Source organism: Lonchura striata, chromosome 2, assembly GCF_050655825.1.
Source record: "Lonchura striata isolate lonStrDom1 chromosome 2, ASM5065582v1, whole genome shotgun sequence".
Classification (NCBI taxonomy): Eukaryota; Metazoa; Chordata; class Aves; order Passeriformes; family Estrildidae; genus Lonchura; species Lonchura striata.
In genome coordinates, this window is record NC_140704.1 from 39,122,149 (window position 1) to 39,141,198 (window position 19,050).

A 19,050-nucleotide genomic window follows, 5' to 3' on the forward strand; every position below is an offset into this window, starting at 1 on the left:
CATTCAAGACAAATGTGCCTGTAGAACCATTTGGTTTCCTTCAGCAGTGGTTTTGGGTCTTGGATTGGCAGTTCCCAAGTATGATAGCTGCTGATTTTCCTTCTGTATGTCTTAAAATTAAAAAAAAATTAACAATATTTTTTTAAAGACAGTGCAATAATATAAATAATAATTTAAAATAAATAGATACAAGAATAGCAAAGGCCTACCTTTCACCTAGTTTCAAGGAGTATTTTTCTCAGCCTGTTGTTTTGCATTGGCTTTTCAGTTTTGGTCCTACATCTGATTTCAGATGGTATTGGGTTTTTCTAAAGACTAGAAACTCCTTTTTTTCGCTCATTCCACTTACTAATATTTCAGGGATGTGACAACAGCAGGTGCCAAATTTCACATCTAAAATGAAATTGTTCAGACTGATGAGAATCCTTGAAACCACAGGTGAAGTTTCAGGCCAGTTAAATAAAGCTGTAGAGCATCCATTTGTATCATTCATTCATATAATGAAACCTGTTCTTATAACTCAGCTCTGATATATTAACCCCGCAGTTATCCTCACACATAAATGGGAGATGTGTTGCTTTCGTCAGGATCTAACCATATAAATCCCCTGTGCATGAATGGAAAAATAGAGGCCCTTAGGCTATAGGTATCAAAGGTCTCCCCTATACTTACAATAGCCTAATAAGGTTATTTTGAAGGCATAGGTAATTACTCATGGGCTCCCTATAGCCAGTGATTCATTGTTCACCACTGAAACATTTCTAAATGAATTATGTTTTAAACAAGCAAATCCTTGGCCTTCTCTTTTATGGGAGGAAAACGAAGATGGGAGAGACACAAAATTCTACCATTTTCTGTGTTAAGTAAAGTACACTGCTTGCTAGTTAAAACATCCCTGGTATTTGTAGCAGTTTAAATGTACTGTCATGCTTCTTGCTGTTTTGAATCCCTATTTCTGAATTTCACATTTTGATAAAAATATTATTGTTGTCATTAACTTGATATTTAGAAAAGACGATACAAGAGCTCAGTGCAATGAATAAAACAGTTGGAGTTAACTATCCCTGGGGATAGAATCAATCACTGTTGTAGAAGAGGGTGACATTTAAAAAAGAAACTCAGAAGAAAATGTCATGCTTAAAAAATTAGATTTAAACGCACTAGCTCCTGATTGATTTTTATTGCACTCACATGGATACACTGATTGATTATCAGCCTTACAAATGTTTAGTACCTTTCTCACTTCTCTAATAATCAGAATAATCTAATTTTCAATGTCATTTAAGTTACCATATTCAAGGTTGTAATAGATCATATTTCTAATAAAACATAGCAATTATGTAATGAATAATACAAAGCTGCAAGGCAGAGTTCAAATTTACCTTCCTCAAAAAAAGAAAAAAAGAAAAAAAAAAGGTTAAAAAAAAATACCAGGAGTGGCTGGAAGGGCCAGTGTACGTGAAGGCAGGCGACAGGACGATGTCTTCTGGATCTGTGGTGTGTTCCCCTGTGGTTGAACTGAGGTTCCTGGCGCGTTGGCTGGGGCGGGTTTGCCATAGCTGAATGTTATTTCTCAATAGAAACCCTGGGCGGGCTCGAATTCTGTAATGGATGTGCTTGCTCTGTGCCTGGGGAAAAATGATAGCGTGCCAGGTGCTTATGAAATGTCTTCCATGATTGTTTCTCTGTGCTCCCTGTTAATTTTGATATGTGTCTGTAGAGAGATACTATCTCACTTAATTTGAGATGTTTTCTTCTGGCGATTGTTATCCAACAGCTGACATGGTTGATTTCTCAGAATCAGCTACAAAATATGCAGGTTTCAATGTGTTTTGGTTTTGTAAGCCCCTTACACAATTGTGTACTTTTATTTGCTTTGTCCATTAGAAATGAGAGTCTCGTGTTTGAAATGGGCTTTGTCTCCAATCATTCTCCATATGTCAAAGCCAAGTTTTGGCATGGAAATTTGTTTTAAAATAGTTTCCTGGCTTTTTTTAAGAATGAGCTGTTTTGCCTAAAAGAAAACATTATTTCATCTGGAAATCACAACCTAGGAAACAAATCTATTTATAACTACCTGGCATTCTGCATATTTTAGTGTGTTTGGCTTGCACTTGTGCTGCTGTTAATGTGAACAGGAGTCTCACTGTCCTGAATTGATGGCTCGTCAGTTTGTTGAGTGTGATTTATTGCTTCTGAGATTATTATTTTGTTCCTTTCCACATCTTGAAGATAGGAAACTCAAACTCCTTGAGTTGCCTCATCTTTGTGCTTTCATCCACGAATTCTCAGGCCTGGAATCTGCCTGGAGTGTGCAACTGGGTGTTGCTTTTGACCATGGGGTCAGACAGCCTAATTCAGCAGCAGCAGCAGGGTTGCCAAGGCTCCCTTGGTTTGAGATTTTCTGAGGTTGGGAAGATCTGTTGGGAAAGACACCCTTATGGACTGCCATTCCATACCATTTAGCACAGTTTGTTGAAGAGTAATGTGTGGTATATGTTGGGCATTTAGCCTGATGGAGCACAGTTGGTATTGGCAGTAGGTAAGCATTTTGCTTATTTGACTGAAATATTTGACTGAAATTGGCCACAGCTGCTAACTTCTGCCATAATTAGAATTTTTTTAGCAGCTGCCACTGGAGTTGGAGAAGCAAGAGCGTGGAGGAGCTGTGCTCCTGTGTTAGGGTTTCCACCCTAACAAACAGCTTGGTGCTTCTGGATTTCCCAGCTGCAGTGCTGGGGATCAGCCCCACAGCCGCACGTGGCACCGTCGGCCTGCCCAGGCTCAGACAGGACAGGTGGCTTCCCAAGGAGCAGGAGGACAGGCAGGACAGTAAGCCTCTGCCCAGAAGGGAGAACTGGCAGGTCTGCAGCTTTCCTACCTCAGTTCACCTCTCACTTCTCTTCTCACTGGGTTTTACAAACAAAAGGAGTCATTTTGCAGACCGACCTTGTGCCCAGCACTGTGCAATTACTGACTTGCTCTGTCTGCTTTATGGTGCTTTTGAGGTTTGTTAGCTTAACGAGTAACTTCCAAAATATTTGGGGACAAGAGAAGTGTGGTTTTACAGGAATGCAAACTGACTGGAAGCACTAGTAGTTGTTGCTACAGGAATAAAACCGGCTGTTACACAGAGCTCTTCAAAGGTCACGGGGATCTCCAAGAGGCAAAACTGCAGTGATAGCATTTCACATCATGAATTTATAGCTGATTAATCACTTTAATACATGAAAGGAGCTGTCTGTATATCTTCTGGATATCTGGGGAAGCGCAGGTTGTACAAGTAGTAGGAAAAATTGCATTGTGAGGGGCAAGTTCTTCTCCCCTGGACATGTTTGTGCCACTTTTGACAAATGGATGTACAAATATTCACTATTCCATGATTTTACCTGATTTTCTAGAAACTGTCGAAGTCTCATGGGCTGGATCCTTAGCCAAACAGTGGCTTAGTTTGGTGGACCTGAAGGGTTTGTGTTTAAGACTGGACAATTCCCTGCATTAGGATGTGCTTGAAATGACCTCACTCAGGCAGGAGAATTGCTGCATGGTTACTAAATGAGAGCACTGGGGTTCTCCAAGAGAAGCTGTTTGTGTCTTCTCTATACTTATTTCCATCTACAGCAGGCCCTGCTTTCCTTGAAGAATGCATCTGAGCCTCATGCAACTTTTTGCCCTGTCCATCACTTTGAGCAGAAGAGGGGAGGTGTATCTGAGGCTAAAGAAAAAGCAATGGCAAACCTGGGGTGAGGAGAACAGACTGAACAGGATAAGGGGTGATGTTCTGCCCCTCTACCATCAGGGAGGAGGCTGAACATGTGAAGGTAGGGGCTAGTTCCTAAGGCAGCAGAAAGTATCTTTGCCAGCTTGTGAACCCTGCTGTGGCTGCCTGGAGGTTTCTGGGTGTGGAAGTGCAAGTCCTGGCGTGTGTGTCAAGGGGACAGGGAAGCTGTCACAGGAAGATAGATTGAAGCAGACATGCACAGGTGTGGGCGTGTGTCACTCAGCCTTCTGAGACGCGCCAAGACCTGGCTTCCTCACGTATCAAGATACACCTTTTTTCATTCTCCTTCCCCACACTACCACCTTATTTATTCTTCTTTAACTTCTGAGAGTTCTCATAGGGCAAGAGAGCTTCCACACTGTCCCCTGTTGGGAGCTTCTAATTAGTGCAGCCATCAAGTCAGAATTTAGTACACAAGTAATGAAATTCATAACCTGAGTTTTCTATGGCAGCATTAACTGTGACACAGATTCATCATTGGCGTATCATCATTAAAAGGCAGTGGAATTGCATCAGGGATTGATGTGATCATATGCATGTAAAGATCAAGATACCAAAAGGTGTGATTTATGTAATATAAGCATAAGCTGTAATCTAAAACCCTTCCCACATGCAGTGTGACAGTTCCTGTTCCCAGAGCAGTGATGGTTTTTAAATTTACTGCATAAATGTGTGTGTGTTTATATGTTTTTATTTAACTCTTTTAAACATAGTGTTGTCTTAAGGTCTTTATCTTTTTTTTTTTTTTTTTTTGCATGTTGATTTATAACTGTAGCTAAATCTGCCCAATAGTTTGGTGTTATTGAAATGTTTTATATTTTCAGAGCTTGGGTGTTATATATCAGCATTTTAATCCATTATCTTACAGGGAATATGGAAACACTGACATATCTGATGCAGTCTTAATGAATAAAGTAAGAATATATATATTATTCTGCATTTTCATTATTTTAAAAGCTATCAGAATCATATAAGAAAGTTAATGAGGAACAAAAAACATCAGTAGTTTTCAGGCTGTGTTACTTCTCCCCTTTCTAACCCCTGATTTGCACCAGAAGAGAAAAAGGTGATGATTTGGTGATGATGACTGATCAGCAACTGTCCCTCCGGTGGCCTTTGGAGGGAAAGGGACTTCAAGTACACTGCAGAAGGAGCAGTATTGGGGTAGCAGAGGAGCACGGCAGGGTTCCTGCCAGAGTTATCACCTGATCTCTGGGAACCCTTGGCACCTGGTTTGAAGCCTGGCCTGAATAATGCGTTCATCTTCCACGAGGAGTTAAAAACTGTTGAGGGAAGTAGTCGTTGAGGCCTCCTGCTTGGCAAATTTGTCAATCAGCTTGCAGAGCTATAAGTAAGTGGGGCTTTGTGATGAAGGTTTATTGCTCTTTGTAGTTGTATAGGAGTTAACGGAATTTTCTAAGGAGCTCTTTTATCTCCCAAGTACAGTGGTGATTAGGATTTGTTTCTGAAGTGCAGTGGCAGTCTGCAGCACTCGAGACATACCTCTGGGTCCTGGATGTTTTTTCAGTGCAAAACATAGTGCTTGTGCTCTGCCCTGGGGTCCAGCAAACAAATCAGAGCATTTGCTTGAAGGGAAAACTTGTAAGAGGAAGTGGGGGAACCATCCCCCTAAACCTGAGTACACTGGTAGCATTGTATCTTTGCAAGGAATAACCATTTTGGTCCACTCTTGCTAGTCTCCTTTGGGTCTGTGTTCTCCAAACACCAAAATTGATGGTGTTCAAGGTTATTAATCCAGGGGGGTGCTCAGCAACCCAGCCCTGATCCAGCCAAGCACATGACTAACTTCAGCGAGGGTCTGTCACACAGTTAAGTCAAGTTCATGCTCAAAATGTGAATGACTGGCGTCAGAATTCTCTCAATTGTAAATTCAGACCATTAGTGAGAAGACCAGAGCCATGCCTGGATTATGTGCCTAATGGCCTCGTGATGGAGAAACAATGTTCTCCACATATCTATTCCTTGTTTTCTATTACACACAGTATGTTATTTCTGTAGATGCCTCTGACTCTGATGCTTTCCCAGCCCATGATTTTTTCTGCTCTTTATGATTATTGTTGTTCACTGGCATGTAGGAAGCGACCACAGAAGATATTGAGATGGGCCTGGGGAACCCACAGGGAAAAAAAGCTGGCATGAAGGTGGCTTTGTGCTTCCTTCCCTATGACACAGATAGATGCACTTTCTGGGGCAGGACAGTACAAATAAGAATCAGCAAGTCTTTGGCCATCCAAAATCCCTGGCCATGCTCATATGTGCCAAACCCACCAGCTGCACCCTCCGAGTTTAGGGCCTTGTTTTAAATATCGTAAGGTTTTGAATACTAACAATGTTAAGATTGGTTTTATTTATCCAGTAAGATTTAGTCTTCAGGGTGTTTAATATTGACATGGAGTCTTTGGGGAGAAGGATTGATTTTGCTTGGCTTTGTTGTAAAGCCTTATGCATCTGGTTACACTTAAGACGTTAGCTTTAGCTAACAGCAAGACTCTTGATAAAGTTCACAATTACTGGCAATACTGCGGACATGGACTTATCTCCTGGGCACGTTTTGTAAAATTAAGCTATTTTCATTAAAAGAACAAAGAGCAGCATGGTGATGGAGCAGCTGTCATATTTTATTACAAAACACAAATATGTGGGAAATCAATTACAGCATGAGTGAGCACAATGCATATTTCCAGTAATCCCCCACGGCCGGGGGAAGGTAGAAGGCTGATCTGAGTGCAGAAGCAGATGGCAAGCAACTTTAGATAGCTTCACTGCCATTTTTTCTCTTTCAAGTGTTTGTACTTCTGCTTTGATCTTCAGAACTTGAATTTAACGTGTTTCATCTTCTTTTGTTTACTGTTTTCACATTTAACTTTCCTTTTAAATAACTTCTGTTTGCTGGAGTTTGTATTAGTGTGGAGCTTTGTTATCTTCCATGCTGAGGTACTTAAGAAGAAAGAGAGTTGCTGTCTTTTTTTAGTGTTGTTCACATCCAGTAAAATAGTGACTGCTTCACTGCAGAGGGCTTCACCATCCACCATGCAGAACTGTAGTCCTACAGTAAAAAAATCCCACCTCACAAAGTTACTAAGACACTGTGCATATGAAGTTGCAGTCGACTTTCCTGGAAGGCAGATACTATGGGGTTGTGATGACACACCCACAACAAACCCCTGTGGAAGTTTGGTTTAATCACTGATCACTACATTTAGTTCTTAAATTATTTTTAAATGAATAAGCTGGAATTAGTGTCCTCTGTGCATATAACATTTTTATATTCGACTAAAATAATGTGTGTTTAAAATAGCAGCATTTCACAGTGATTTGAAATAGAGCAGCAAAGCAACATAGGTTGATCCGAATAACTCCATGTCATCTGTGTCTCTGCTTTTCCTACAGCTGTCAGAAACGACAGGAACAAAAAGAAGAAGGAACCTTCAAAGCAAGAGTCCACAGAAAACTATGAAATGACAGCAGAGTTAGATGATCTCACTGAGAAGATCCGAAAAGCTCACCAGGAAACCTTCCCCTCACTCTGCCAGCTGGGAAAATACACTACGGTGAGTGTGGAGTATGGCTGGAGGCAGAGCGTTCTGGATATGCCTGGATGATGTGAGTTTTGGAGGCTCTAGACATTTTAAATAGATGGAACAGTAGATTCACTCTTTGCACCTCTAAGCCAGGAAAAAATAGAAGTGTGTGTGCAAAGGCTGCCTGCTGGAGAGAGAAATTGCACTTAGATGTGAGCGCTACTTAGTGGTATCAGTATCACAAGAGACTCCTGGAGGATTAATCCAGCCAAACGACCAGCTCTGAGACCATGAGTCAGTTACATTCCATCATTCATTAGAAATTTGTTGGCTTCCAAAGACGTGATCTCTGCTCGTGCATCAGCGGATTACAACTTTGCAGGTGTAGGGAGTTCTTAAATGCTGCTGGATTACTGGTGATAGTCCCAAAGCTACCAAGGTCAAGGAAAATATGAAATGTTTAAGTAAAACACTTTCCAAAATACTCATTTGCAGTTTATTCCTGGAATCATAGAATATCCTGTGTTGGAAGGGACCCACAAGGATCACTGAGTTCAACTCCTGGCTCTGTACATGACAACCCCAAAAATTACGCATCCTTTCCCAGCCTACCAAAAGATCCCATAACAGCAAAAACTTCTGCTGCTTCTAGAAATAAAAAATCAGCTTCCTTATCAAGAAGCTCAGTATCATGGGAATTTCTCCAGAGTTGAGTCAGAGAAATAATTTTTCTTTTATGCATATATATGTTGCTAAATACAGGGAAAGTCAGTGATATTAATTGATTAAAGAAAATTTCAATGTCAAGTTTGCAAATCCAGTAATAAAAGAGATGATGAAAAATAACTATTAGGTGATGTTTAGAGCCTTATCAGTAGAGAAATGACTACTGGGTCTGGGCTTGCTGTTGGTTGCTGCAGCACTGACTCTTTCAGAGGGATGTACAAAACATCCTGAGGTACTCAAGCATGTGCTCTCACTGCTGAGAGCAGGAGTTTAGGAGTGACATGGTGGGGCACAGAGACAGCTGCCTCCATGGTTCTTGCCCTCTAGCCCCAGCTGAAGATCTGGGACCAATCCTCAGAGGCCAGATGAAATATTTATATCACTGGATTGCTCTCTGGTTTGAGAAAATTTTCTGCTATTGAAACAAACATTGAATTTCTCAGAGTGACTTAGGCAAATCCCTGTGTGCTGTCAATATTCACTGTTTTAGCAATCAGGGTGCATTTTATATGGCATAATCTATTTACAAAACAAAGTACAAGGCTCAAAGCTGAGGTCTGAGTGTAAGATTTAGTATTTAAGTGCAAAAAAAACAAGCACATGTGTAATTTTAGGAAAAGGCACATTTTTCATGTTGCTGAAAGTATTTTCACAAGCACTTTTCACATTTAAATCTGAGCCCCATGTAAACTGATTAGTACTGGGGAAGGAGCCCTTTCTCCCCATGTTTCTCTGGTCCTTCCCAGCAGGAACAGGTTAGTACCTATTTCCACGTTACCTGGGAGTTAGCAGAGTGCACTGCAGCTGGTGGGATGGTACTGTACTGCATCCTGGTAATTGCCAAAGATCCTCAAGGGTTGAAAGATAAACCTTGGCACCTCTACGCTTGCACTAGGTACTGGATGCTGAAGTATCATTAAACTTTTAGCTCTTGAAATGATACAAGTGGATGAAATTGGAGAGGGTCTTGTTGCATAGCACACCCACTGCTGATGCCTTCGTCCTTAGGTTCTGTCTGAACCCCACAGCGAGTTTATGTCCCTGTTGGAATTTCAAAGCCCTTATTGAGAGCACTTGGATCTCAGTAATTAGCAGATGAATCTGGTCTATGGAACACGAGTAGCCAGGATTTGACCGCGCTCTTTCTGAGGCTGGATATTGGTTTTTCATATCTCAAGCCTGATGGAACAGCCTGGGGCAGGAGATTTCTTGTTTTTAGTGTTGCTCTGTTGGAAGTCCAAAGCAGTGAACGGCTGCATGGAGCTCAGCTCCCTCCTGCTTTGTCATGGTACAAGTTGCAGTAACAAAATTATACTGAAAGAGTACCTTTTGGCTTACCTTGAATTTTAAATTTTGTTGCAATAACAAAATTATACTCAAAGAGTTCTTTTTGGCTTACCTTGAATCTTTAAGAGCGATGCAGCTTCCTTCAAATGCTGCATCAGAACTAATAGCAGTGATGCTAAATACTGTCTTCTTGCTGCATTCTCATAGTCTGTGTGTGAAATGCAGAGTGTTTAAATCTCTCATTTAGGTAAGGCCTGGCAGCAGCTTCAGCATTTGATTTAGGACTTCAGTGTTACGAGCTCATGTGGGAAGGACAGAGTAGTGCTGGGGCTGCAGTAAGGGTCATCTTCCCCTCCAGCCGCCCGCCAGCCCAGGGGCAGGGGATAATCCTTTCTGCAGCACTGAGGATACAAGAGGATCTGAGATGTGGAAGCTGTGTGTGCTGGTCACAGGAGCACGGCTCTGGTGCCTGGGCACCGCCACCAGCTGCTGATGGAATGGCAGGGCTCCGACCACAATCTGAGACACTTGAAGCAGAGACCAAAAATCAAAAAACAAAGGAGCACAGAGCCCTTTTTCTAAGTGCTGAGTCCAAGGGGAGTGCATAGGCTAAAAGCCTATGCCACTCTGCTTTTTTTGCTAGTAACAATCTAGTACATGTAGAAGATTGCCCCCAGTCCTGCTTTTATGCCTGGTTCTCAGTGCTTTCAGTTGTGAAGCATGGCGTGCTCACACTATAGAGCACACAGATTGCTTTTATAACCGTAGAGTTTTTAATTTAATTCTCTAAGTGAGAGGTGAGAAGTGAGTGTTTCTAACCTATGTGGATTTCGTTGAATTTTGTGAGCCTTGCATTTGTGTACTGACAGGGATGGTGGATGGCAGAAACTGTTCTGCAAGAGCAGCCCTCGAGTGCCTTCATTTACATGATCATTCAGACTGTTTCAAAAGAAGATTTCGTTTGTTGCTAAACAGAGCAAAAAATTATAGGAGTTTAAAGTAAAAAAGACCTTACAGAGATATAGTAAAAATAAAAATCTGTTCAGGCATTTGGCTTGTGTATCTGGCTCCTCTCACTCTTGAGTACTGCAGCCTGCATTTCCCAGAGGGAAAGGTTACATGGTGATTTCCCACCTCCCCCCCCCCGCCCCCTCCATTTTGTTTGTTACCTGTAGAAAATGGTTTTGGAGAAGCATTTTCAATTACTCTTTTTTATATCCATCTGCTCTTTAAAAAGAAAAAGTGTCCCCATGCTTTGCATAGCTAATAGAAATCTACTTAAAATAATGGGAGAACAGCACTTGTATTAAATCCCCTGGGTCATTTGACTTAACAGTCAAATTGCAATTGGTGGGCAGTGACAAGTACAGTTCTACCAATGATGAGAATCAGCAAGCTGTTTAAATGTAATGGATTCCAAAAGTCCATCATAAACAGATCTGTTTTATTACTGTCATCCAGGTAAGAGAGAGTGCCTGAGTAATTTCTCTGGAGATGTCATACTTTATAGTATAATTGAGTGTAACTATACTGCTTGTCCCTTGAGAGTGGTGTTATTTGTAAGTCTACAGCTGTGTTAGATCCAGCCTTGTGATAAAGGGAGGACAAAACTGAAAACAGTTTTGGCTCTGCAGACCCTTGCTGCAGATTCTCCTGGGTTGCTCTTGGTTAGCTGGAAGTTAAGAGGTTCCATGTCTTGGCAGCATTTTGTTCTTTGTGAGTGCTGTGAGTGCTGGTCTTAGGAGTTACACAGGTATTGTTCTGTGCCATTGCAGAGGAATAAATATATATATGTATGTGTATATATATATATGTATGTATGTATGTATATGTGTGTGTGTGTAATGCGTGTATCTCCTGATACTGGGACTAAGCAGGGACATGTGCCGTGGTCCTCAGTGAACTCGCTGGAGCTGCAGTGCTTTGCTGCTTTTACTAAAGAGGCATCACGAGTGCTCCTGATTAGGGCAGAGTGCCCCTGTGAGCCTTGTTTCCTTTGTAAAGTGGATTTTAAAGACAGTAGGGATTCTGCTGCTGTGTATGTTTCTATGAGTATCTCATCCCATATTGTTAATGTGGAGACAGAGCAGCCTGCAATGAAAAAACAAAAATGATGGAAAAAATGGGATCAATTTATGTGGCAAAAATGGCTGTTTAATTGGATTTCATAGCAAGGTTGGGCTTTTCCACTGATAAAGATGCCACTAGGGTGTATTACAGTATTGTTCCACCATATGTGCACTGGTGCATAGGCCTGAAAAACATGCGAGACTGCTCCTGGAAAAGACACCCAAAAACCCGCTTCAGTAAAATATTCAGGAAAAGTCATAGCGTCTGCATCTTTTTCACAGCATGGATAGATGAGATCTCCGGGCAAATTTAATCAGAGTGTTTCTGTTGTGAATTTTTTTTAACCCTGTGTTTTATTGTTCAACCTATACATTGATAATGAGTCAGTTTTGGTTTTTCATACTGAGAAATGATGCTAAAAATCCAGCTCTTTTTCCTGTGACACTTGTGTTGACATTCATTAACAGATTAGAATGTTAAAACTCTTTCCATTCGTAGCATCTCAAGGATAATGTGCAAACCACATTAGCTCCAATGCTGAGGGATCTGGCACCTGGCATAATAAAACACCTGGTTATTTTGTATTTTATTAACTGCTCCTTCTCTTCAGTTTGCATAATAGAGAGTTAGATTTACATTTGTTACGACGGTCATGCATTACTCCTAATAGAAGATGCGTCAAACTTCCCCTTGCTGGCACTGCAGCATGATAAAGTAACCTCATATGATACTGATGAAGATTTCGTTCACACTTGCTGGTTTCATGCAACGTCTTTTTTTCCAGATGGATACCCTATTGTAAAATGATTTCCTGCTTTAGGCTCTGCTTTGTGTAGCTCTCTGCTATGCCATCTTTCTATGAACTGGATAAACTGCCTATTAAATTTAATTACAGCCTGAATGACTGCACATCTTGATCTTATTTTTCCTCCAATGTACTGTATTTCACCAAGGTCCTTCAGGATGAGATAAAATAAATCTGAAGGATGCATACTCCAGTAGCTGAAAGAAATGTTTCAAAGGGCATTACAATCACTGTTAACTCATTAGTTTTGGACCATTTTGAAGGCAATTCTTTAGGTTTAGCATAATAAAGACATTTACTTTTGTCATTAAAAAAAAAAAAAAACCAAAAGAAAATAAAGGAAACTCCCAGAATAAAAAATTAAATAGAAATGATGAAATTAATTAATTATCCCCTAAAGAGAGGAGTAGCAGGAAAGAGCACGCATGCTCCTTTGGACTGCTCAGCACAGTCAGTGTTTATTTTTTGCAATTAGGGCCTAGTGTAAATATTCCTGGCTCAAATCTCCATGCTGTCCTAAGTGAGGGTGAATGTCAGGCTGGTGGCACCCTGGGGATCTGTCAGGACTTTCCCCTTCATGACTGATGGTAGTGGCAGTGTCTTGTGAAGGCAGCACCAGAATGGAGTCCAGAGCATCACAGCCAAGCTAAGCTCACTCCACTTTTCCTCACCAATCTCTCCCAGCCCTGTGTCCTTCCTGTGAACCAAAGAAAGCTGACAAGATAATGGCTTCACTGGTTTTCTAAGAGGTCCTCACCATCAGCAGTGGTGGTGGGAGGCTCACTGAAAATGTTTCCTCCAAGGAAGTGTGATCTGTGTAATTTGAATGCTTTTTGATGGCTATTTAATCTGCCATGTCTGTTAGACTTTTAGGTTGAGACTCTGCTCATTTAACTTTAATTTTAAAGTTAATTTAACATTTTAACTTCAACCAGCTGAGACTGAGGCAGCTGATCACATGGGTTTCCTCTGCAGCTGGGGAGAAAGCCACAGCTTTAGCATATTTTTATAGGTTAAATTTCTCCTGCAGTGAAGAGATCCACCCACATGCTGAAGGCAGCTGTAATGCACACTGAACTTGGTGGCTTATGAAGTAAGGCATTGGGGGTCACCATCACACTGGCTACATCCTAAATGGCATTGGATCAAGTGCTGACAGCACACTGCATGTGAGGGCAGAAGGAGAGATTTAAGTATTTCAGAGCTCTGTCATTACCTGCTTCTTGTCACTCTGCTGGAGTCTTGGGTGGATTGGAATGGACTCACCAGGTCTTCTTATGACACCCAGTGTTGGCACCAAATGGGTCACAGCAGATTTTGATTCAGACTGTTCTTGGCTGACATGTTCAGATTTTCAAGGGTTAAGTGATTATTCCAAATGTATGAAAATGTGAGTTTGATCATAAACTTAACACAAGTTTCCTATGCAGTCTAGAAAATGATGGAGACTTTGAGGTAGGTGAATGTAAACATTCCCTGAAAGATGCCACCAGAATGTCCTTGTTACAATTCCAGCAGTGGGAGTGTATGTTGGATGCACCATCAAATGAGCATGTAGCATTCATCAAGGCACATGGGATTTTCCTTAACATCATGTAAATAAATGCTCTGTAAGTCATGGGAGAGTGTAGCTTTGGAAAGCTGTGGCAGAGCCACAGAGCAGAGAAATTAAGCAGAACCAATTTTCTAAGACCTTAAGTATGTGAAACTATGTTTCAAATATTGTGCTGCTTTTTCCAGAGGAGGACCCAATATTCTTGTTCCACTATTCATTTATATTTTCTGGGGTACAACTGTAAATTGTCTTTCTCAATGCACTTATTATATAATGGCAAGGAAGACTAATGAGGGTGGCATTTGGAAATGTTTAAGTTCATTTGTATTCCTTGTACAGATGGCCTCTGCAATCATAAGTAACAGAGAAGTATCCAAGGAATTTTCAGGCGATTAATCCAAGTTTAAAACCAGCATCATCCCAACAGCAAGCTGCAGAAAATGCTTGGAATGTTAATAGAAAGTACTTCTGGAAGAAAAACGTGGTTGTTTTTTCCTTCCCTTGAAAACCATTTGCTGAAAGGGATGTTGTTGATTTATGGTGCCTTCTGTCTGTCTTTCCAGAACTCCAGCGCAGATCATCGAGTTCGACTGGACCTTGGGCTTTGGGACAAATTCAGTGAACTTGCGACAAAGTGCATTATTAAAATAGTGGAATTTGCAAAGCGATTGCCAGGCTTTACGAGTTTGACCATTGCAGACCAAATAACTCTACTGAAAGCAGCCTGCCTGGATATACTGGTATGTATTTTTAACATCATTGTTCTCCTACTAATGTGTTTTCTATTCTTCTTTTTACTGTAATTGACAGGAAGAGGTGGGGGGAAATATGGCCCTGACCTTATTGTTGTAAAATTGAACTTACTGGGTAGTCTGGTGTGGTCAGAAGATTACTCCAGCACACCTACAGAGGTGTGTTTTGGGGGATGAGCATACTTCTCAAAATAAGTCCTTACACTTTCTGGGTTTCAGTAAAACACATTTTGGTATTGTGGCATGTGTAACTTCGTAAAATTTTCTTTACTGTTAACACTGAAGAGAGACCTGTTTCTCCTTCCTTCATCCTTCCTCCTCCCTCTGCATAATCCTGTGCATAAAGGATACCTAGAGAGACAGTCCAGTGTATAATGGTTTAGGAATGTGCTATACCTGTCATCATGAAAGAATTTAGGGAATAAGACACAAGTATTCAGAATTATTGTTTTTAAGGTTTTAGAGGGGAAGCTGGTGTTCCTGGAGCGTGTCATATGCAAACCTCTGGCACTCATATCCCCCTGCTTTCTCCAGTGCTGCAGGTGGAAGTGGCTGATGTAAACCTCAGTACAGGTTTTGGCTAAATGTAATTTAATTTTAAACAGGCAAACATACAACCTGCAGGGCAGAACTGTGCAGATGGGCTGGGAGTTTTTCCCCAGACCTTTGCCACTAGGTCAAGGCAAAGCTGTCTTCCCTCCCTTTGTCTCCAGTTGTTTCTGTCATGCTGACCTTCAGAGGAGCCCTCTGGGATCTCAGCATTTCTTTATCAAGACCTTAGAGGTCTTCAGGCTTTTAGTGGCAAATATGCTTCGTACTACTGGTAGTAGTAATAACTTGCAGTAAAAGAGTATGTTCAATGTAAACATATTTTAAATGTTTCATTCTGAGCACAAACCTTCATGTCCTCATTGAGCCAAGCTGGGCCAGTCTAGAAGCATCTTGTAAGATGGCTACTGTAGAGATATTTTTTGTCATGACACAGGAGTTTAAACTAGGGAAGCTGAAGTTGAAGTAATTAATCTTGGAATTTCTAAAAGTGCATTGCTTCAAACAGGATCATGTTGAGGAGGACGTTAACTGCTGTGACCTTTTCCTCTTGTTTTGTCAAAAGCTGTTTGGAAGAATCGCATCAAGAGGACATTGATGAAGGAGGAAGAGGGGTAGGAGAGGGGAAGGGGTATCATTCTTTGGCCTATAGAAAAAGGGAAGGTTGAGGTTGCCCTGCCATGCTTGAGAGTCACCTCTTGTTGTTCCCTTAATCCAGGCACCCATTCAGACTCAGCCATCTCATTGTTACTGAGAGTGTCCCTCCGTGGGGCAGGGCCATTCGTTACCGATTGCACGCCTGTCATCACCAGCTCTGTCCTGATCAGATTCTGTTACGTTCCCCTTACACGAGAGGCAGATGGTGATCAAAAACCTGCAGCGTTGCCTTGAGTGTGTTCTGCCAGCAGCAGGGGATGGGAACTGCTTTGTGCCGTGCTGCTGTAACCCGTAACAAATAGCTAATACAGAAACTACATAAAAAGGGTGGGGAGGAGCCAGGATATGGCAAGAACTTGCTCATCCAAACCTTCTACCCTAAAACTTCAGCACTTAAGCTGCCACCCTGTTTGTTTGGGCCATGCCCTGGCTCCATAGGTGCTGGATAACAAATACCCTAATTCTGTAATCCTGCATGCTCCTGATGCTCTTTGCTGGGGTGGGCAGTGGCAGCTTGCCCTGGGAACATGCACAACCCCTGTTGCACAGCATCTCTGCAGCAGCTCCACTCAGTGCTGCCACTGCCAGCACTGGCTCAAAAATTGAGGGGGACACTTTTTGGTAGGGGTTTTATCTGAAGTGCCTCGATAAACACACTTTCATTAAAGTGAGTAAATAAAAGCCTACTTGTCAGTTTAGAAAAAGAGAATGAAGCAGGTGGTAAGTGGTGACTTTATTTCAACTAATTAATGGATAGAAACATTGATTCTTTGATACGATTCACCACTTTTACTTTGTGGCCATTGGCAACCTTCAAGCTCTAGTTATAAACTTCATTGAGGCCTGTCATTCCAGATCACCTGCTCATTCTGTTTTTTATTTTTCACAAAGCCAGAGAAGGTGACATATCCTTCTCTGCTATGTGAGCAGGGCATAGCAAACACCATAGGAGCCTGCAGCTGGGAGGAGCTGAGGCTTTTCCAAACCCAGGAACAGATATGGCACAGCTAATAGTCCTAACTTTCCTGTGTGACATTTACACAAACTTTATGTGACTATTTTATGTGCTGCTTAAAAAGAAAATGGGATAATTACCATGACACAGTAATGTGTAGTGTGCGCACTGCCTGTGAAATGCTGTATCCATTAAACCAGCATCACCTGCACATAATCGGAATTGCAGTGCCTCTCTCTATCTTTATTTAAGCTGAACATCAGTACTGAAGTAGTTTTAGTAGCACATATCCCCCCCTCCCTCAACAAGCCAGTTTTCCTAGTTATGAGTGTTTCATTTTGTTGTGCCTTAAGATGCAGAGCGAGCACTGTTGCTCCTCCTGCTGCACCAAGCACCCAGTGGCTGCTGTGTGAGCTCTGCTGAGCAAGGCCATCAGCCTCAGCAGAGTGCCCTCATGATCCTGCTGCTCTGCCATGCCCTGGATGTGTTCCCAGAGCTGCAGCACATGGGAGGAGCAGCATGGGGCTCCCAGGTAGGGTGGCCAGGCTTTCCTGCCAGCAGGACCCCTTCACTGCCCAGCTGCCCTTCAGCTCCAGCTGTGGAGAGTCTTAAGCATTTATAGACCCTGCCAAGGTCTGTGGCTGTGGATGCTTAAGCCCCTCTTAAACAGGCTGACAAAGGAAATTGTGCCAGGAGCTCAGTAAACTCCAATGGGCATGGGCCAAAGAATTGTTTTATGTACAAACAAACACTAACTCTGGAAGGGAAAAAACATCAAGCTTCCTGAGGCAGCTTGAGGTGCCAAATTAAGATTGTGGAATTTATATGTTGTCTGGTGCCAAAAGTTTTAGGGATAAATATTACTAAAATTCAGTCAATAACCCTTGTAAAAGTGAGTGCTTCTGCCTGCTGGTACTCTGGACCAGCAGCAGCCAAGCATCCCCAGCCTCACTGAGTTCTGGCAAGACAAATGTGGAAAGAATCCAGAGTCCAGTCTATCTTAAATCCAATGGATAAAAACTTGAGAAGTCCTTAAATGCTAATCCTTAATGATGTAATATTTGCTTTCTGTTGTAAGCCCCTGTGCGTTAATGCCAGGCAGGAATTTGTGTGTGCAGGACAAGCTGTGCTGCTGGGGTTTGGCAGCACCATGAGGCATCATTGCATCAGAGTCACCTGCCCGGGTTTGTCCTCTCAAGGAACTGGCCCAGCCAGCTGAGGCAGCTAGTGTTTAGGATTTCTTAAAAAATAGGCCCACCTTGCCCTACCTAATCTGTTTAAAATAAGTAACAATTCTGTGGTAGCAACAATGCCATAAATGCAACTTTCTGTCTGACTTTGGTTTTGTGCCTCTGGTAGGGTTTTTGCTTTGCACTTTATGACAGGCTCATAAGAATCCCTAATGCTTTAATATATAAATATTCCTTAAAAGAAAGGGCCCTTTAATAATGAGGGAAAACTTTATTTATGGCTGCAAGTGGCATTTAAGAGCAGAGTGACAACTAAAATACTTGGCTTGGTTGCAAAATCTAAACAACATTGAGGACATTGGGAGTTCAGTTTAAAATGGAGAAAGATACCGTGATTTCTTATTTTGAAGTGCTGATGTTTCCCATATGTTCTTCAGTGAATATGAGCTTGAAATCAGCTTTACTTTGACACTGGAAATTTGCCCAAGAATGGTTTAGCAACAATCAGCAATATCCATGGCGTTTCACAGACCCTGATGAAGGACAGAAATTAAAAAAAAAAAAAAAAAAAAAAAAAAAAAAAAAAAAGGGAAAAAAAAAAAAAAGAACACCCATTTCAAATGATCTGTCTTGGAGTTTAATAACAGCGTGTTGTGGGATAATGTCAAAGGAATGCAGAGGAAACCTGAGACCTGATTGCTGCAGTCAAGTTAAGTGCACTGCTGAAAACACATAGTTGATCTTCAGCTGTGCCCGTGCCCAGCGGAGCCACTGCAGGCTCCTCCAGTTGACGGCTGGTGCAGCACTTGGGGTACAAAGGCTAAAGGCTGCCTTCAACAAAAACCTGTCCTCCTTGCTGCCAAAGCCTGGAACTAGCTCAATCCCACACGACTTTATGTTTTAATTATAAATGTTGCAGGGCCCCTGCAGGTCCCTTTCTGTGCATGCCCCTTTCAGGGGCTGGCTTGAGGCTGAGTAACCTCACCCAAATTTGTTCCCAATAAGGATCCAGCCTGGAAGTTCTTCCTCTGTTTTAGCCCTGGGGTCTCTGCTGAGCACTCCTATCATGCACCCCCAAACACAGTGGGGCTTGTGGCACTGGGGAACAAGCACAGAGAGCTTTGCTGCGAGGGAGCCAGCAGCCAGCAGCCTGGCATGTGGTGGCAGGTGTGTGTTCAGCC

At 41.9% G+C, this 19,050-nt stretch overlaps 1 protein-coding gene across 4 annotated transcripts in view; it reads left to right on the forward strand.

Moving 5' to 3' along the window:
* The window catches only part of RARB (retinoic acid receptor beta), a 319,974-nt gene that overhangs the window by 291,894 nt on the left and 9,030 nt on the right, over window positions 1-19,050 (forward strand). For all 4 annotated transcript variants that reach the window (XM_021538079.4, XM_031503873.3, XM_085573205.1 and 1 more), the window contains 2 exons: window positions 7,193-7,353; window positions 14,330-14,506. In XM_021538079.4, coding sequence (XP_021393754.1) covers window positions 7,193-7,353; window positions 14,330-14,506 — 338 coding nt within the window. The remainder of the gene's footprint in view (window positions 1-7,192; window positions 7,354-14,329; window positions 14,507-19,050) is intronic.